Genomic DNA, 18,279 nt, shown 5'->3' on the forward strand with positions numbered 1-18,279 from the left:
GAACTTTGAGGCAGATGGGCTACAGCAGCAGAAGACCACACCGGGTACCACTCCTTTCAGCTAAGAACAGGAAACTGAGGCTACAATTTGTACAAGCTCATCGAAATTGGACAGTAGAAGATTGGAAAAACGTTGCTTGGTCTGATGAGTCTCGATTTCTGCTGCGACATTCGGATGGTAGGGTCAGAATTTGGCGTAAACAACATGAAAGCATGGATCCATCCTGCCTGGTATGGAGCATCTTTGGGATGTGCAGCCGACAAATCTGCGGCAACTGTGTGATGCCATCATGTCAATATGGACCAAAATCTCTGAGGAATGCTTCCAGTACCTTGTTGAATCTATGCCACGAAGAATTGAGGCAGTTCTGAAGGCAAAAGGGGTCCAACCCGTTACTAGCATGGTGTACCTAATAAAGTGGCCGGTTAGTGTATATATATATATATATATATATATATATATATATATATATATATATATATATATATATATATATATATATTTATTTTTTTTTAATTACAAACTTCCACGTAATTGTGATCCCTCCTATTTTCCCTCTGCCATTCTGCACAAATACTAATCATCAGCAATATTTACAAGTGGGACGGAAAGTTAGCCGTGTGATGAGCATGGCTTCCTTCCAGAAAGACTTGTCAGAGACACATGATCTATGAGAACAAAAAAAAAAAAAAAAAAGCAAAATAGTCAGCATTCCTCCAAGAAAGGAATTTATGTCATGCAAACAGAGGCAAAAAAAAAAGAGACAGGAAATCTCTGGAGTCAAAAGGGAAGTGCATGACCACGTGGTGACTCCCAGACAGCAACACTCAACTCAAGCATAAAAACCAACATAAACTATATAAAAAAAAAAAAAATGTACACTACTTCTCACTGCGGTCATACTAACCAACAAACATTACACTCCTGAGATAAACATTCAGACTTCGTTCCCAATAACTTCTATGGCTAAAAACAATGCACGTGTGGCTGATACACGTGGATCAGAGCCATGGTGGAGGGTCAGAGGGTTCACACCCACCTATACCACAGAGTTGTAGCACTAGAGTACGCCATCACTTTATCATCTAAAGTCTGAACTCTGGGACCCGCACAATCCTGAAAATTAAGGTTGAGATTTAGCAGAGTTTTTCTGGTGCAGCCGCGTTTCCAGCCACCGGTCAGTGCGGAAAACTGCAACCACGGCTCTGTCACTTCTATAGCTTTTTGCCGCAGTTCCCCTGCGCAGTCGGTAGCCTGGGCGCCGGGGGTGCGGAAAACGTGCATGGGTGCAGCTCCGAACTTCTTGGTCTCTCACCGATCCTAAATGAGGGTGCTGCAGCACAAGTCCCCAATCATCTGCTGTGCAGGGGAACTGCAGCACGGCTTATGAACAGTGAACATGCCGGTGACAGCTCTCTGTATGCATAGGAGGCCGAAAGCCCCACTGTACAAGGAAAACTTTAAAGGGGACATAGTGCTAAATCATATCCTGGTTTAGTGAAGCACCATTCATTGTTTTTATTGCACCCTTCACTATTTTTATTTTTTTTTTAAACTCTGAACGAGCCCTCCTCTGTGCAGGGGAACTAAACAACAGACCTTTTTCAAGTGAAAGGCTCTATGGTGTCCCAATAAAAAAAAAAAAGGCACAGTAGAGGCCCCAAGCACCAATATAGAAGACCTACAGTGCCTTGAGAAAGTATTCGGCTCCCTAGAACTTTTCAACCTTTTCCCACATATCATGCTTCAAACATAAAGATACCAAACGTAAATTTTTGGTGAAGAATCAACAACAAGTGGAACACAGTTGTGAAGTTGAACGAAATTTATTGGTTATTTTACATTTTTATGGAAATTCAAAAACTGAAAAGTGGGGCGTGCAATATTATTCGGCCCCTTTACTTTCAGTGCAGCAAACTCACTCCAGAAGTTCATTGTGGATCTCTGAATGATCCAATGTTGTCCTAAATGCCTAATGATGATAAATATAATCCACCTGTGTGTAATCAAGTCTCCGTATAAATGCACCTGCTCTGTGATAGTCTCAGGGTTCTGTATGAAGCACAGAGAGCATCATGAAGACCAAGGAACACAACAGGCAGGTCCGTGATACTGTTGTGGAGAAGTTTAAAGCCGGATTTGGATGCAAAATGATTTCCAAAACGTTAAACATCCCAAGGAGCACTGTGCAAGCGATCATATTGAAATGGAAGGAGTATCATACCACTGGAAATCTACCAAGACCCGGCCGTCCCTCTAAACTTTCATCTCAAACAAGGAGAAGACTGATCAGAGATGCAGCCAAGAGGCCCATGATCACTCTGGATGAACTGCAGAGATCTACAGCTGAGGTGGGACAGTCTGTCCATAGGACAACACTCAGTCGTACACTGCATAAAGCTGGCCTTTATGGAAGAGTGGCAAGAAGAAAGCCATTTCTCAAAGATATCCATAAAAAGTGTCTTTTAAAGTTTCCAACAAGCCACCTGGGAGACACATCAAACATGTGGAAGAAGGTGCTCTGGTCAGATGAAACCAAAATTGAACTTTTTGGCAACAATGCCAAACGATATGTTTGGCATAAAGGCAACACAGCTCATCACCCTGAACACACCATCCCCACAGTCAAACATGGTGGTGGCAGCATCATGGTTTGGGCCTGCTGTTCTTCAGCAGGGACCGGGAAGATGGTTAAAATTGATGGGAAGATGGATGGAGCCAAATACAGGACCATTCTTGAAGAAAACCTGTTGGAGTCTGTGAAAGACCTGTGACTGGGACGGAGATTTGTCTTCCAGCAAGACAATGATCCCAAACATAAAGCAAAATCTACAATGGAATGGTTCACAAATAAACGTATCCAGGTGATAGAATGGCCAAGTCAAAGTCCAGACCTCAATCCAATCGAGAATCTGTGGAAAGAACTGAAAACTGCTGTTCACAAACGATCTCCATCAAACCTCACTGAGCTCGAGCTGTTTGCCAAGGAAGAATGGGCAAGAATTTCAGTCTCTCGATGTACAAAACTGATAGAGACATACCCCAAGAGACTGCAGCTGTAATCGCAGCAAAAGGTGGCGCAACAAAGTATTAAGTTAAAGGGGCCGAATAATATTGCACGCCCCACTTTTCAGTTTTTGAATTTCCACAAAAATTTAAAATAACCAATAAATTTCGTTTAACTTCACAATTGTGTTCCACTTGTTGCTGATTCTTCACCTAAATTTTACATTTGGTATCTTTATGTTTGAAGCATGATATGTGGGAAAAGGTTGAAAAGTTCCAGGGAGTCGAATACTTTCGCAAGGCACTGTATATCTGGAACAAAGAAACAAATACTAATACTTATTTGTCTGTAACGGAAAGCCTGCGTCGCTGATTGATCGTGGGTGGCAGGCCGCGACTAATCAGCGACGGGCACAGTCCAGCCGTGAATTCGCCCTTCCTACTCTCCGTCAGAGCCCCCTACATACTCCCCTCCAGTCAGCGCTCACACAGGGTTAATGCCGCGGTGTAACGCAGTCCGTTAACGCTGCTATTAACCCTGTGTGACCAACTTTTTTACTATTGATGCTGCCTATGCAGCATCAATAGTAAAAAGATCTGTTAAAAATAATTTTAAAAACTTTAAAAAAAATCATTATATTCTCACATTCCGGCACCTTTCCCGCTCCTCACGACGCTCTGGTCCTAAGAACGCATTGCGGTCTCGTGAGATGATGATGATGATGTAGCGGTCTCGCGAGACTGCAATGCATTCTTGGGACCGGAGTGTCGCGTGGAGCATCATTAAACGCCTGGGCTGGATCCAGGGGCCGCCGGAAGGTGAATATATAACTATTTTTTTTATTTTAATACTTTTTTTAAACAGGGATATGGTGCCCAAATTGCTATATACTACGTGGCTGTGCTATATTTCTCTGCTGTATCTGTGCATCATGAATTGTGGTATGTGTTAAAGACGGGGGCCCACTGAGACTCTTTCGCCCGGGGCCCTCAAAAAACTGGAGCTGGCCCTGGCTTCACTGATTGTTCGCGGCAGGCTGCGAACAATCAGCGACAGGCCGAACAATCAGCGACAGGCCGCGAACAATCAGCGACAGGCCGCGAACAATCAGCGACAGGCGCAGTCCGCGGCACGGAATTTGAACCACGCTTCGCTAATTGGATGCGCCCGGCCGGCCCAATCCTGTGTATAAATTGCATTATTCTGAAAACTTCATAAATAAACTACATACATATTCTAGAATACCTGATGCGTTAGAATTAGGCCACCATCTAAAATATATATATTATATTTTATAGATTTTTTTCCCCCTATTATTTTAGAAAATTTTTAAATTCTCCAAATTTTTTTCAACAAAACCGTTTTGAGCAAAAGGAAAGACGACGAGTCCCCCGTCCTCCGCACACACGCAATCTTCAGCTCAGCTATGCTGTATGTAAACACGACATCCGCATTAGTCATACAATCGCTCTAATGGAGCAATTAAGATAAGATGCCGACTGCAACGTTAATTATTCATAGAACTGGGGAATCTGTGCTCAGACTTTATCACAGGCTGAAAAGCGGACACCTGACAGGGCGAGAGCACTGTTTAACTGCACGGCAGCAAAGACCCTCCTAATGTGGCTGGAGAAGATTAAGTTTTAACTAGCATGGGGCAAAAATATGGAACTGAAGCCAATGATCGACACATCTGCCGCGCTTATCGTGCACCCTGGGCAACCAATCAGAGCTCAGCTTGCTTGTGTTAAACAGCTCTGGGAGAATGAGAGCTGCACTGTGATTGGTTGCTAGGAGCAGCGTGGCCGGTTTGGGTGTATTATTTTTTTTTTCCCTTAGGTGTTCCAAGTGGAACCTGCTTCAGGATACATTTTGGGGCTTTTTTCCCTAAAGAAGTTTTGAAAAGTTTTTTTTTTTTTTTTCTTCCTGAAATGCTCTTTGCAGCCTTTGGACAGTGGACAGTGTCTAGTTTGGAGCAGATTCCAACTAGATCCACTTTAAAGGGAACCTGTTACCCCCTACCTCTTGAAACTCATCAAGAGAATGCCAAGAGTGTGCAAAGCAGTCATCAAAGCAAAACGTGGCAACTTTGAAGAACCTAGAATATAAGACATAATTTAAGTTGTTTCACACTTTTTTGTCAAGTATATAATTCCACATGTGTTAATTCATAGCTTTGATGCCTTCAGTGTGAATGTACAATTTTCACAGTCATGAAAATACAGAAAAATCTTTAAGTGAGAAGGTGTGTGCAAACTTTTGGTCTGTACTGTGTATATAATACATATATATATATATATATATATATATATATATATATATATATATATATATATATATATATATATATATATATATATATATATATTTATATTTATTTTGGGGGCTGAAAGTCCCCCTCTCAGCTTATACTTGAGTCATTCCCAGGGGTCGGCAGGGGAGGGGAGCGGGGGCTGTCTAATTATACTCACCTGCTCCTGGCGCGGTGCAGTCCCTGCTTCCCCGGCACCCCAGCTTCTTCCTGTACTGAGTGGTCAACATAGTACAGCTCATTACAGTAATGAATATGCTGTTCCACCTCCCATAAAGGTGGAGCCACATATTCATTACTGTAATGAGCGGTAACGGTGACCACTCAGTACAGGAAGAAGCTGGGGTGCCCGGGAAGCAGGGACTGCACCGCGCCAGGAGCAGGTGAGTATAATGGGGAGGGGAAACGCAGCGCTGCGCGATATTCACCAGCTCCCCGTTCCGGGTGCAGCTCCGTCTTCAGCAGCGACGCTCCGGTCAGAGGGCGCGATTACGTGGTTAGTTCGCGCCCTCTGCCTGAACGTCAGTGCGGAAGACGCTGAAGATGGAGCGGCGCCGGAAAGAAGTCTGGTGAATATTGAAAGTGCCGGGGGCCTGAGCGACGGAGAGGTGAGTATGTGATTTTTTTTTTTTTTCTTCTTATCGCAGCAACAGCAAATGGGGCAAGAGTCTGTATGGAGCATCTTATGGGGCCATAATTAACATTTGTGGAGCATTATATGGGGCAAGTCTGTATGGAGCATCTTATGGGGCCATAATCAACATTTGTGCAGCATTATATTTGGCAAATGTGTCTATGGAGCATCTTATGGGGCCATTATTAACCTTTATGCAGGATTATATGGGGCATATTTTAATATGGAGCATCTTATGGGGCTATCATAAACTTTATGGAGCATTATATGGGGCTCCTGATTCGATATGGATATTCAAAAACACTTAACCTACTGATGTTTCTATTAATTTTACTTTTATTGGTATCTTTTTTTACTTTTGACATTTACCGGTAGCTGCTGCATTTCCCACCCTAGGCTTATACTCGAGTCACAAAGTTTTCCCAGTTTTTCGTGGCAAAATTAGGGGGGGCGGCTTATACTCGAGTATATACGGTAGATCTGACATTTTATTATACATTATTTCCTTTTTTCCTTGGTGTGCTGACCATTTAGGCTTACATATACGGCATATATATTTTTGTATGTTTATTTAAACTTGTACTAGCGCTTTATGTCATGTGCTTCAGGGCTGTGGCTCTATTGTATAATATTCGCCATTTTTTTACTTTTTAAATGTTTTTTAGCTGTTTTGTAGCACTAAACAACATATCATTGTATAGTAAGGTGATCCCTGCTCACATGGCTTTGTCTCTTTTCACCTTTTCTTTTGATTCACGATTCTTGACATGCCTCAGGTGTATTCTCCCTTTTATTTTGTGGTGCCCTCCCTTTGTTTCTAGTTATGGCACGTGTACAATAGTTACCACTCGAGATCCGGCTGATATCTGTTCACATCGTGTCCCCTGCTCTGCACAACTCCTCTGTGGATGGGATTACCCCTTTAAAGCCCTTTTACACAGGACGATGCAGACAGTGTCGGGACGGAACAAGCATTAGTCCCCATATAGTTTGCATATTGCGGGGGGAGCACTCCCTGCTGATTCTTAGACCTGCGACAAGACGGGAACAAACGCTTGTTTTGCTTGTCGTTACCCATTTAGAGGGGCCGATGATCGGGAATCATCGTACTTGTGGACCCCTTTAGAATACATATTACCTAGAAACTTGAAAAGACAACCCTCACCAGAGGCAACCATTGAAGAAAGTCAGACCTCTAACCTGCTAATAGCAAAAGTTTATTTTTTAATAGCAAATGTAATGGCGTACATGTTCCTAGAGAGGAGCGAGCCGCTGAGCAGGCACTAGTAGACGGAGGGGGTAGGCTAGCCGGAGGGAGGTAATTAGAGGGTGGCTCCTGCCTGACTTCCTTCTCTATTTTCAAACACCTAGAAAGCATGGCTGGAGGGGTGTGCGCTCCGAGGGGTGTGTGCGCTCCGAGGGGTGTGTGCGCTCCGAGGGAGGGGGCTGCGCCTGTCCTGCCACTGCAAACAAAGCACAGACTGCTCAGAAAGAACCCATTACTGCTAAAACAGGAATTCATGCCAAAACTATGAAGCAATCCAGCCGGAGAGTGCAGAAATGTTTATGGCAATGACTTTAACCCATCTACAAGGAAGAAAACAGCTGTTAACTACTCTACACACCGACTTATTCGTAGCAAGCTCTGCACAGTTTATACTGAGTAATCCCGCCATTGTGAATTTATAATATTGTATAATACATGGGGGAAAAAAAATATATATATATTTATTTATTGATTGTTCTAGTGTCTCTTCCAGCAGCATTTGGGGCAAACACGCTGGGAGTTGTAGTATTGCAGATATAAATATTTCTTCTGCAAAAATTTATTCCGAGAGCAAATAACCAGGAGTGACACTCCGGATAAAAGCAGAAGTTTTTTGTTTTCTTTTTTTCCCAGATCACCAATCTTCTAGCAGGCAGCTCCTGCAGTTTGCCTTAAAACTCAGATCATGGAGTAACCTGTGCAAAGAATAACTACAATCTTTGCAAGCACCCTGAGCAATTTGCTATAAAAATTTCTCTAAAACTTCAAGAAACTAACGGGTGCAGACTAGTGATGAGCGAGCGTCTTCGGTGTGCTTGAATAAAAAGCTCGAGTCCCTGCGGCTGCATGTTTGTTAAACAGCCGCAACACATGCGGTCATTACCTGTTTGTTGGCCAAACCCCACATGTGTTGCAGCTGTCTAACAAACATGCAGCTTCAGGAAATCGAACATATTCTGTGAGCACGCCAGAGATACTCAGATAACACGATATCAGAACAATTTCACTAGCAATCAGATATGATTAAAAAAAAAAAAAAAAAAAAATCTTCCAGCATCCTGCATAAAAACATATCTCCAAACACAAGGCATGTATGTAATGGTTTGTCTACATGTAGTATTTTTTTGAGTTTTTCCCGTGCGGACTAAAGGCAGCATTTTACAGCAGCAGCCATAAATTAGATATTTACAGTCTCATTCACACGGTGCGTTATATTTCTGAGCTGCAGCATGTCAATTATTTCAACGTTTTTGCTGCGTTTTTTTTTTACCCATTCAATGCATAAGAAGAAACTCCTTAAGAGTACGACCCAGCTCTTCTGAACGGCTTATGGCGTGAAGAAGCAGCAGGGAAACATGTGGCCACACATGAAGAAATCCAGAAAAAAAAAAAAAAGGAATGAAATCCAGTTTCTAAAATTCCCAGCTTTTATTAAACAAGGTTTAAAAACCATGATCGATCACCATGAAATTTTCTCTAGGAGTAACGCGTTTTAAACGCCCTTCTGACGTACTCAAAGCTCTGAGAAAGAAAGCCGAAAAAGTTGCTCCCAGATCGCCATGAAATTCTCTCTATCGTGTTTTTAAACTTTGTTTTAATAAAAGCTGGATTTTATTCCTTTTTTCTAAATGCATTAAAAAAAAAACCACACATTAAAAACCACAGATCACCAACAAATCAAAACATACATAATGTACTCTGCGTTTTTCACGTAGAAATTTAAAAAAAAAAGGCTGCAGAAGAGCATGGCGTGAACATACCCTAAAAGTGATGTATCGCAATCAAAAATATATTTTTAGCTCCAGATCGCTAATAAAATAAAAATAATCTAGGAGAAAACAATCTTGGCATTTCCTTATTAGTACGGCGCTAGAGAAGCCTAATTTTAGTATCTAATTAACTAGTGACAAAACAACACATAACAAAATAAAAGTGGCAATTAAATTAATTACAGACGCAAAAATCCGTATCACAAAATAGGCTCCACGGAGCGCAGCGAGCACCAAGCGTTCAGTCTCCATGGAAACGCTTTGTGCTAAGAACGTAATCCATACTCCGCCGCTACGATCCGACCTCACAGGTTCATTCATTATCGGTCTATACCAGTCATCTGAAACCTGCAGCTCTATAGTTGCTGTGGAACTACAACCCCCCAGCATGGCATGACAGCTGGCAGGAGTTGTTGTTTTCACCCTGTATAGTTTTACTATGGAGCCAAAGTTTGCAGTTATACAATCCCGGCATGTGTTGCAGCTGCCGAACAGCCACGAGACATGCAGCCGTGGGAACAAGAACATATTTTTCGAGCATGCTGAACACACTTGGTTAGCACATGAGCATGCTCAGATAACACCTTATTCCAGCACGTTCGCTCATCACCAATGTTGATCCTTCTTCTCACCTCTGCAGTAGGGGGAACCTTTGGACACAGATGATTGACAGCTCCTGCCAGGATTAATGGGCTCAACTGATAATCATCTAACGTGTATGGGCACCGTCAGACCACTAGCAGGGGGACTTGGCCCACTTTTACACTAGTTTTCATTCTTCTATATGGAAGGTTGAGCAAACAAAAATAAAAGGAGAAGAAAAGATGCTGGCCTCCTGGAACCTTGACCCAAAAGGAAAGAAGCAGATGGCAGATTGGAATGATAATTGCTGATTAAAAAACACAATTTCTGCACAAGTGCCCAGTGCCAGAGGCAATAGAGGGGATGTAATAAAACTAGTGCAGGAGAAACGGTGCAGCATTACCTTGTCACGACTAGATACCAGAAATGTAACTGGTTACTATGGACAACTGCTCCAGTTTTCTGTGCTACCTCTACGGCAGCGATATTACACGGGTCATCGTACCTAGATTATTTCATTCGATGCTTCATTGGATCGCATCCACGGGATAAGGAATAAAGGGACAGCATTATGGGACGAGTAACGCTAATGTGATGGTCCAATGCCATGGCCAAACAAAACAGAAATTTACTGCTGGTCGCACAACTGCACTTTTACTACAGCGGCTTTTCTGAATGAATGAATTAAAATAAATAATTAATAATAATAATTGCTTAAATCCTTACTCCCAGATGCCATTATTTAAGCATCAGGTGAGGGTCCGACTTCTGTGACCCCCAAAAACCTTGATAATAAAACTACTGCAGCAGGACAGGAGCTATGCAGAAAACTTCTCATACAAGTGAAAAGGATATGTACAAACAATTGTATAAAAAATAAATAAATAAACGTCAAGGACTAAAAAAAAAAAAAAAATTAACTAAATACTCACTCATCTCCATCGGGACACATTCCTGTGGTTTCATCGTATTTTGTACAATAGACGTCCGGACTGTAGTTAAACGTCCCGTCCCGTCTTCGGATGGGTCTGCGACGTCGTTGGTTTAGGAAATGCCAGTGAAAGCAGGTGAAGGGTCTATGCTGGGTACATTTGTGCTGCAAAAACAGCGGGCACTGCTCGGTCCGAAATTCCTTAAGATACCTTTAAACAGAGGGAAGGGGGGGGGAGAATTATGTGATTAGACAGTTTATATGATTTACTAGACAGATTTAAAGAGTCTCCTAAAAAAAAAGAATGCACCCCATAATTCGCAACAGAGAGGCAGTTCATAAAGGGGTATTTCCTGTGTAGTAATAAGAGGAAGCGAAATTGTCTGATTCTGAAACCACTTTTCTTAGAACTCTACATTGTGCCGCTCATCTGTTCCTCTTGGAAACCTATAAATATAATGGACACTTTGCTATTCCTGTTGTTGCAGGGGTGTGTCCCTACAGAGACTGAAACTGGCAGTGCTGATTGGACAGCTTCAGATATGTGCAGAGACACGCCCCTACAGAGTCTGAGACTGGCAGTGCTGATTGGACAGCTTCAGACTGTGCAGGGACACGCCCCTACAGAGTCTGAGACTGGCAGTGCTGATTGGACAGGCTCAGACTGTGCAGAGACACGCCCCTACAGAGTCTGAGACTGGCAGTGCTGATTGGACAGCCTCAGACTGTGCAGGGACACGCCCCTACAGAATCTGAGACTGGCAGTGCTGATTGGACAGCTTTAGACTGTGCAGGGACACGCCCCTCCTGGTACTGCAAGCTGTCAAATTGTATCATACATTTCCAGGAGGAATAAATGAGGATTTGCACAAAGCAAAGTTACAGAAAAAAAAAAAAAAAGGCTCTTAAATTCTCATTTATTAAAAGGGAAACACCGGAATTTCTCATAGACCCTCTTTAAACCATGGCGAGCACTTCCCATATTTCCTCCCGGTAGAAATGCGTCAGTATACGTTGACTTTTATGCAGTTTTGGATAACAGACAAGGTGGAGCCAACTGCTCTACTGGCGACCAAACATTCCTGATAGCAGTCAACTAGTGATGAGCGAGCATGTTCGTATCCTATCGGGTATTTTCGGACTGCTCGGGAAGGAAAAAATAAATAAAAAAAATATGATCGAGTCGCCACGCCTGCTCACCAGCCACAACACATGCAGGTAATCCCTGCATGTGTTGGGGCTGTCGAACAGCCATGGGACGTGCAGCCGCGACAAATCAATCATTTTTTCATGCACAGCAAAAATACTCGAATAGGACACGAGCATGCTCAGATAACACCTTATCCGAGCACGCGCGCTCATCGCTACTGTCACCTAAACACTCATTTGGTAATAGTTACCACCCACCACCAAAACACATGCATCTCTGGTTTGATTGAGAGCCAGACCTGAGAATAAAAAGGATCAGGAGTGTTGATACAACATGCTCAATCCTTCTTTCCACTCATTTGGGGAGGGGGCAGCACAACCCCAAACAACTCAGCATTGAAGTCATGACAAAAATCAAGCTACAAAACATCACTCTTCCATGCATGCTTATGTCATATCCCCAGGCGATCCCCGGGTGAGCAGGTGCCGACACTGCTGGAACGCAAGAGGTGAGTGTAGGTGTTATTATTTCACAATGGGGAAACATAGGGATTCAGAAGGGGGTTGTCCGAGTAGTTGGAAACCCCTTTATTAATTGTGACAGCCGCATATGAAAGGTTGGACATGTGGTGACGATGGCACTGTGACTGCAGCTAGGGTTTTACTGTAGGACCCCCGTGTGTGATACCCCTATGAAGCCGTGCCTATGGCTGCAGCAGAGCACACAGACAGTACAGGCCCCTGTGCCAGAATAAAAGATGGGCTCATTACAGTTCAATAGCTGATCAGAACGTACAATTCCACCTTCTTCAGAGGTGGTCATGGCCCCTGTAACTCTTGGGCCCCTGCGCTGCTGCATGGGTTGTCACAATGGTACGCCCGCCCGCCCGCCCGCCCCTGTATGGCACAAGCAATCACAGGTACAACCCCCCCCCCCCCAGGCAATCTGGTGATAACTGTTATATACAAGTTAAAATCTCCTCCCCAACTTTCCTATAATGTTAGTAAAATCTACAAATCAACCACTTGGCATCAGTGCAAGCCTACGATTGGTGGAGGAAAGTCAAACATGACGGACCTGGGTCTTTTTTCAACCTATCTAACTATGTGAATTTGCAATCTGATAAACCCCCCCCCCAAAAAAAAAAAATATATATATATATATATATTAGAGCAAAAAAATTTAAATGGCAGAAAAGTTGTTCTATGGTAGTTTCACCCCCACCCCTCCGTAAAACTAAGAAAAAGTTGATACAAACAGAAAACCAGCACACATGCCCCTCTTATTAAAAAAAGAAGTTATAGCTCATATTAGCACATAAGAAGGGCCCCTCGCCACCCAAGGGCCACATTACGCACCCCCTATATATCTAAGGGGTGCACTACTGCAGCTAGCCCCGGACTCATCGATGCTAGCCACATGGTTCACTACATGAGCGGCTGCAACTCCGGGGACCGAGCAGAGCTGCACGGTCTCCACCAGCGGAATGTGGAACCGAGAACACTGGCTGCTGACGGCCAGGACCGAGGAGCCCCCCACAGGGGGACCGAGGAGCCCCCCACAGGGGGACCGAGGAGCTCCCCACGGGGGAAGGGGCACGGAGCAGCCCCCCACGGGGGAAGGGGCACCGATGAGACCCCCCCACAGAGGGCAGGGGCACCGAGGAGACAGCCAGGGGGGGGGGGGAAGGGGGACCGAGGAGCCCCCCCACAGAGGGCAGGGGCACCGAGGAGCCCCCCACAGAGAGGCAGGGGCACCGAGGAGACAGCCAGGGGGGGGGGGGGGAAGGGGGACCGAGGAGCCCCCCCACAGAGGGCAGGGGCACCGAGGAGCCCCCCACAGAGGGTAGGGGCACCGAGGAGACAGCCAGGGGGGGGGAAGGGGGACCGAGGAGCCCCCCCACAGAGGGCAGGGGCACCGAGGAGCCCCCCACAGAGAGGCAGGGGCACCGAGGAGCCCCCCACGGAGAGGCAGGGGCACCGAGGAGCCCCCCACGGAGAGGCAGGGGCACCGAGGAGCCCCCCACGGAGGGGCAGGGGCACCGAGGAGCCCCCCACAGAGAGGCAGGGGCACCGAGGAGCCCCCCACAGAGAGGCAGGGGCACCGAGGAGCCCCCCACAGAGGGGCAGGGGCACCGAGGAGCCCCCCCACAGAGGGGCAGGGGCACCGAGGAGCCCCCCACAGAGGGGCAGGGGCACCGAGGAGCCCCCCACAGAGGGGCAGGGGACGCGGCTGCACAGCGCTGACATTTTGCAGAAAGACAGGAGGGAAAGGCTTTTATGTGGAGGGAGCAGCCGTCCGGGAATGAGCAGGCGCCGCTCGCAGCGCTATTCTCAGACGCGTCCTGCGCTCTAGTGGAGCGTAGCGCACAGCGAAGAGGCGAGTCCCTGCCCTACGCAACCTACGTAACGGCTCTGCAAACAGCAGACGGGGCATGCGAGCTACGATAACAACGCGCCGGAGCAGCGGAAAGCGGCCAGCGACGTCCCAGCAGCTCCGGAACCGCAGCGTAAAGCCGCACACAGCTATTACTGACCAAAGTGCAGAAAAACAGCCCGCTCCTCACACAACCAGACAATGCTGCCCCCAATACCAGGAGCCGCCTCCCGCCCCGCGCCCGTCACTTACGTGTAATGAGTCGGTTTCTCGGTCTGCGGGGAGCCGTTCAGCGCCGTTTTCGAAACCGACGGCATTTTCAGTCAAAACAAACATGAGCGCATGCGCGGGAATCCGAGAGAGCCAGATCTAAGCCACGCCCTCCATTCCTGAGTGACAGAACCCCGCCCCCGGCCACTGCCCTCTCTGAATGACAGAATTAGCCAGAGCCCGCCCACTTTCTCTGTAATAGCTCCGCCCAATGCCTATCCTCGAGTCTAATGTGAGAGGGAACTGTGAGCCACGCCCCCTCCTGTCTGGCCCCGCCCTTGTGTGTTGAGTTTTCTGCGCTGGCTGCACACAGCCACAGTCAGGTCCACGGTCACTGGATCGCTGTCACGTCCACACGAGTCCGTCAGTCTGCAGATCTGCTGTAGAGCTGTCTGTATGGGAGATTCTTTACCATAGGGTATCAGTGCGGTTGCATTAGGACCTATATGCGTTCTTTTGCGGTTTAAGGGGGACTTTTTGGGGACAATGCTTAAAGGGGTATTGTAATCACCCCTCCAGTCCAGCAGACAGGCCCCTGGAATGAAGTTTTGGACGTGTGGACATGCTGTTGGTGCAGCACAGGGGCCCCCGAGATCTTGGGGCCACATCTGCCCCCAAAGCAGGCGGAATTGTGCATTATGAAGCTATATTGTCCCTGCACAGGGGCCCCCATGTGTCTGTGTCCGCCCCCCATGTGTCTGTGTCCGCCCCCCATGTGTCTGTGTCCGCCCCCCATGTGTCTGTGTCCGCCCCCCATGTGTCTGTGTCCGCCCCCCACGTGTCTGTGTCCGCCCCCCACGTGTCTGTGTCCGCCCCCCACGTGTCTGTGTCCGCCCCCCACGTGTCTGTGTCCGCCCCCCACGTGTCTGTGTCCGCCCCCCACGTGTCTGTGTCCGCCCCCCACGTGTCTGTGTCCGCCCCCCATGTGTCTGTGTCCGCCCCCCACGTGTCTGTGTCCGCCCCCCACGTGTCTGTGTCCGCCCCCCACGTGTCTGTCCGCCCCCCACGTGTCTGTGTCCGCCCCCCACGTGTCTGTGTCCGCCCCCCACGTGTCTGTGTCCGCCCCCCATGTGTGTGTCCGCCCCCCGTGTCTGTGTCCGCCCCCCATGTGTCTGTGTCCGCCCCCCATGTGTCTGTGTCCGCCCCCCATGTGTCTGTGTCCGCCCCCCATGTGTCTGTGTCCGCCCCCCATGTGTGTGTCCGCCCCCCATGTGTCTGTGTCCGCCCCCCATGTGTCTGTGTCCGCCCCCCATGTGTCTGTGTCCGCCCCCCATGTGTCTGTGTCCGCCCCCCATGTGTCTGTGTCCGCCCCCCATGTGTCTGTGTCCGCCCCCCATGTGTCTGTGTCCGCCCCCCATGTGTCTGTGTCCGCCCCCCATGTGTCTGTGTCCGCCCCCCATGTGTCTGTGTCCGCCCCCCACGTGTCTGTGTCCGCCCCCCACGTGTCTGTGTCCGCCCCCCACGTGTCTGTGTCCGCCCCCCACGTGTCTGTGTCCGCCCCCCACGTGTCTGTGTCCGCCCCCCACGTGTCTGTGTCCGCCCCCCACGTGTCTGTGTCCGCCCCCCACGTGTCTGTCCGCCCCCCACGTGTCTGTGTCCGCCCCCCACGTGTCTGTGTCCGCCCCCCACGTGTCTGTGTCCGCCCCCCATGTGTGTGTCCGCCCCCCATGTGTCTGTGTCCGCCCCCCATGTGTCTGTGTCCGCCCCCCATGTGTCTGTGTCCGCCCCCCATGTGTCTGTGTCCGCCCCCCATGTGTCTGTGTCCGCCCCCCACGTGTCTGTGTCCGCCCCCCATGTGTCTGTGTCCGCCTGTGTACATAACTGCACCTCTCCGTTCTCACAGCAGCATTTCAGGGCCCCGTTTTCAGGCCTAAATAAAGGCCCCCCCTCAGATACATAAGTCGCCACCTATCCCATGTATAATATGAAATGTTCGCTTTAAAACGGATCTGTCCCAGATTTCACCATACAAACTGCAGACATTATTCAGATTTCTTAAGCTGATGAGGCCGCTGTGCTTACTTTGAAAATCCATTTCAAAATGTCTGTGTAATCCTTTATGAAAGTTTAAATTTCCATCCAGCCTGATTGATGGTTCCTCAGTGTCCCTCCTCCTTGCAGGGATCTCACACTGCTCAATACAAGCTGTCAGGCTGGGTGGGCAGAGGCTGAATACACTTGGACTCATGACCGCACTCACTGTTTAGCTGGACTCATAAGATGTCTATCTTAAGGGTATGTGCGCACGTCAGGATGTCTTGCAGAAATTTTCCTGACAAAATCCGGACATTTCTGCCAGAAATCCGCATGCGGTTTTTTTTGTGTGTTTTTTACGAGTTTTTTGTGCGTTTTTTGCAGATTTTTTGCGTTTTTTTCCTGACACTCCAATTTAATGGGAAATCTGCAAAAAAACCGCAAAAATAATGAACATGTTGCTTCTTTTTCTGGAATGCGTTTCTGTTTTTTGCGAAAAAAACAAAACACAACATGTGCACAAAAAATGCAGAATGCATTCTAAATGATAGGATGCGTTTTTTATGCAGAATTATAGCGTTTTTATCGGGAAAATCCGCAAAAGAAAAAAAAACGCAAATATTCCTGAAGAAATCCTGACGTGTGCACATACCCTAAAGGGGTTGTTCAGGCTTGAGTCTTTAAGTGTGCACTGTGTATGCTTTGAGGATTCACAAGTAGACTTGGGTTTCATAGAGTGATACAGACTTGGTCACATAGACAGACTGCAGACTTGGGTCACATAGAGTTACTGCAAACTTTTGACTGCAGACTTGGTCACATAGAATGACTGCAGACTTGGGTCACATAGAGTGACTGCAGACTTGGGGCACATAGTGTGACTGCAGACTTGTGACTACAGACTTGGGTCACATAGACAGACTGCAGACTTGGGTCACAGAGTTACTGTAGACTTGTGACTACAGACTTGGATCACATAGACTGCAGACTTGCGTCACATAGAGTGACTGCAGACTTGGGTCACATAGACAGACTGCAGACTTGGGTCACATAGAGTGACTGCAGACTTGTGACTACAGACTTGGGTCACATAGAGTGACTGCAGACTTGTGACTGCAGACTTGGGCTCCAAGGCTGCACAACCCCTTTAATGTTACGATTATGCAGCCACTCCAACATGGATTTTCAAAGTGAGTACACAAGCCTCATCAGGTCTGACAGCCATATGTAATAACATGCAGTTTGTATTATGAAATCTGGTGACAGATCTATTTTAAAAGAGCACTTTCATTAAAAAAATAACTGTATGAACTGTGTGAATGTGTATGCAATGTGGGGGTACTAATACACTCACTGATTGACATCTTCTCTGATTTCCAGCGCCTTTCTGCTCCTCTTCTTCTCCCCACTCTCTGGATCACACTGGGGTCATATATAAGCCAGAAGTCACTTTTGTAATGTAAGTCTATGGCACCTTGTTCTCATGCTAAATAGACTTACATTGTGAAAGTGACTTGTGGCTCACCCATAGATCCCAGTGTGATCCAGAGAGTCAGAACCTCAGTCAGAGATTTTCTGTGCAGAAATCCACAGCCTGTCAATTATTAGTGCAGAATCCATGACAGATTTCTACTAATGCACAGGGTTAAATCCGCAGGAAAACTTACATCTGGATTTTGCTGCAGATTTGCCACTGTTTTGTGGCAAAACCCTCAGCGAACTGACCCCTCCTACATGCAACTCATGTATATATACTCTTGGGGGGAGACAGACATTATCTGCTGTGGATTTTCCGCACCTGATTTTGTTGCACAAATGCTGCAGATTTCACGCACAGCATTTTTTTGCAGCATTTTCCAGCATTTTTTTTGCCAAGTGTTTGATAGAAGCCAATAGTGAAATATAGAATACCAATTAAGAACAGTTTGTTTGTTTTATCCACTTTTGTTTGTTTTTTTCTAATTTTCCCATTTCCTGTCACCTTAATTCCACCCATAGGCAAATCCAC

The 18,279-nt window shown here is 46.8% G+C and overlaps 1 protein-coding gene across 2 annotated transcripts in view; it reads right to left on the reverse strand.

Moving 5' to 3' along the window:
- UNKL (unk like zinc finger) overlaps positions 1–14,475 on the reverse strand; it is a 60,970-nt gene extending 46,495 nt beyond the window's left edge. For both annotated transcript variants that reach the window (XM_077274818.1, XM_077274817.1), the window contains exons 1-2: positions 14,280–14,475; positions 10,503–10,712 (exon numbers count right to left, since the gene is read on the reverse strand). In XM_077274818.1, the coding sequence (XP_077130933.1) occupies positions 10,503–10,712; positions 14,280–14,344 (275 nt within the window). In that variant the 5' untranslated portion in view covers positions 14,345–14,475. The remainder of the gene's footprint in view (positions 1–10,502; positions 10,713–14,279) is intronic.
- Between the last annotated feature and the right edge of the window lie 3,804 nt (positions 14,476–18,279).

This window comes from Ranitomeya variabilis, chromosome 7, assembly GCF_051348905.1.
Source record: "Ranitomeya variabilis isolate aRanVar5 chromosome 7, aRanVar5.hap1, whole genome shotgun sequence".
NCBI lineage: Eukaryota > Metazoa > Chordata > Amphibia > Anura > Dendrobatidae > Ranitomeya > Ranitomeya variabilis.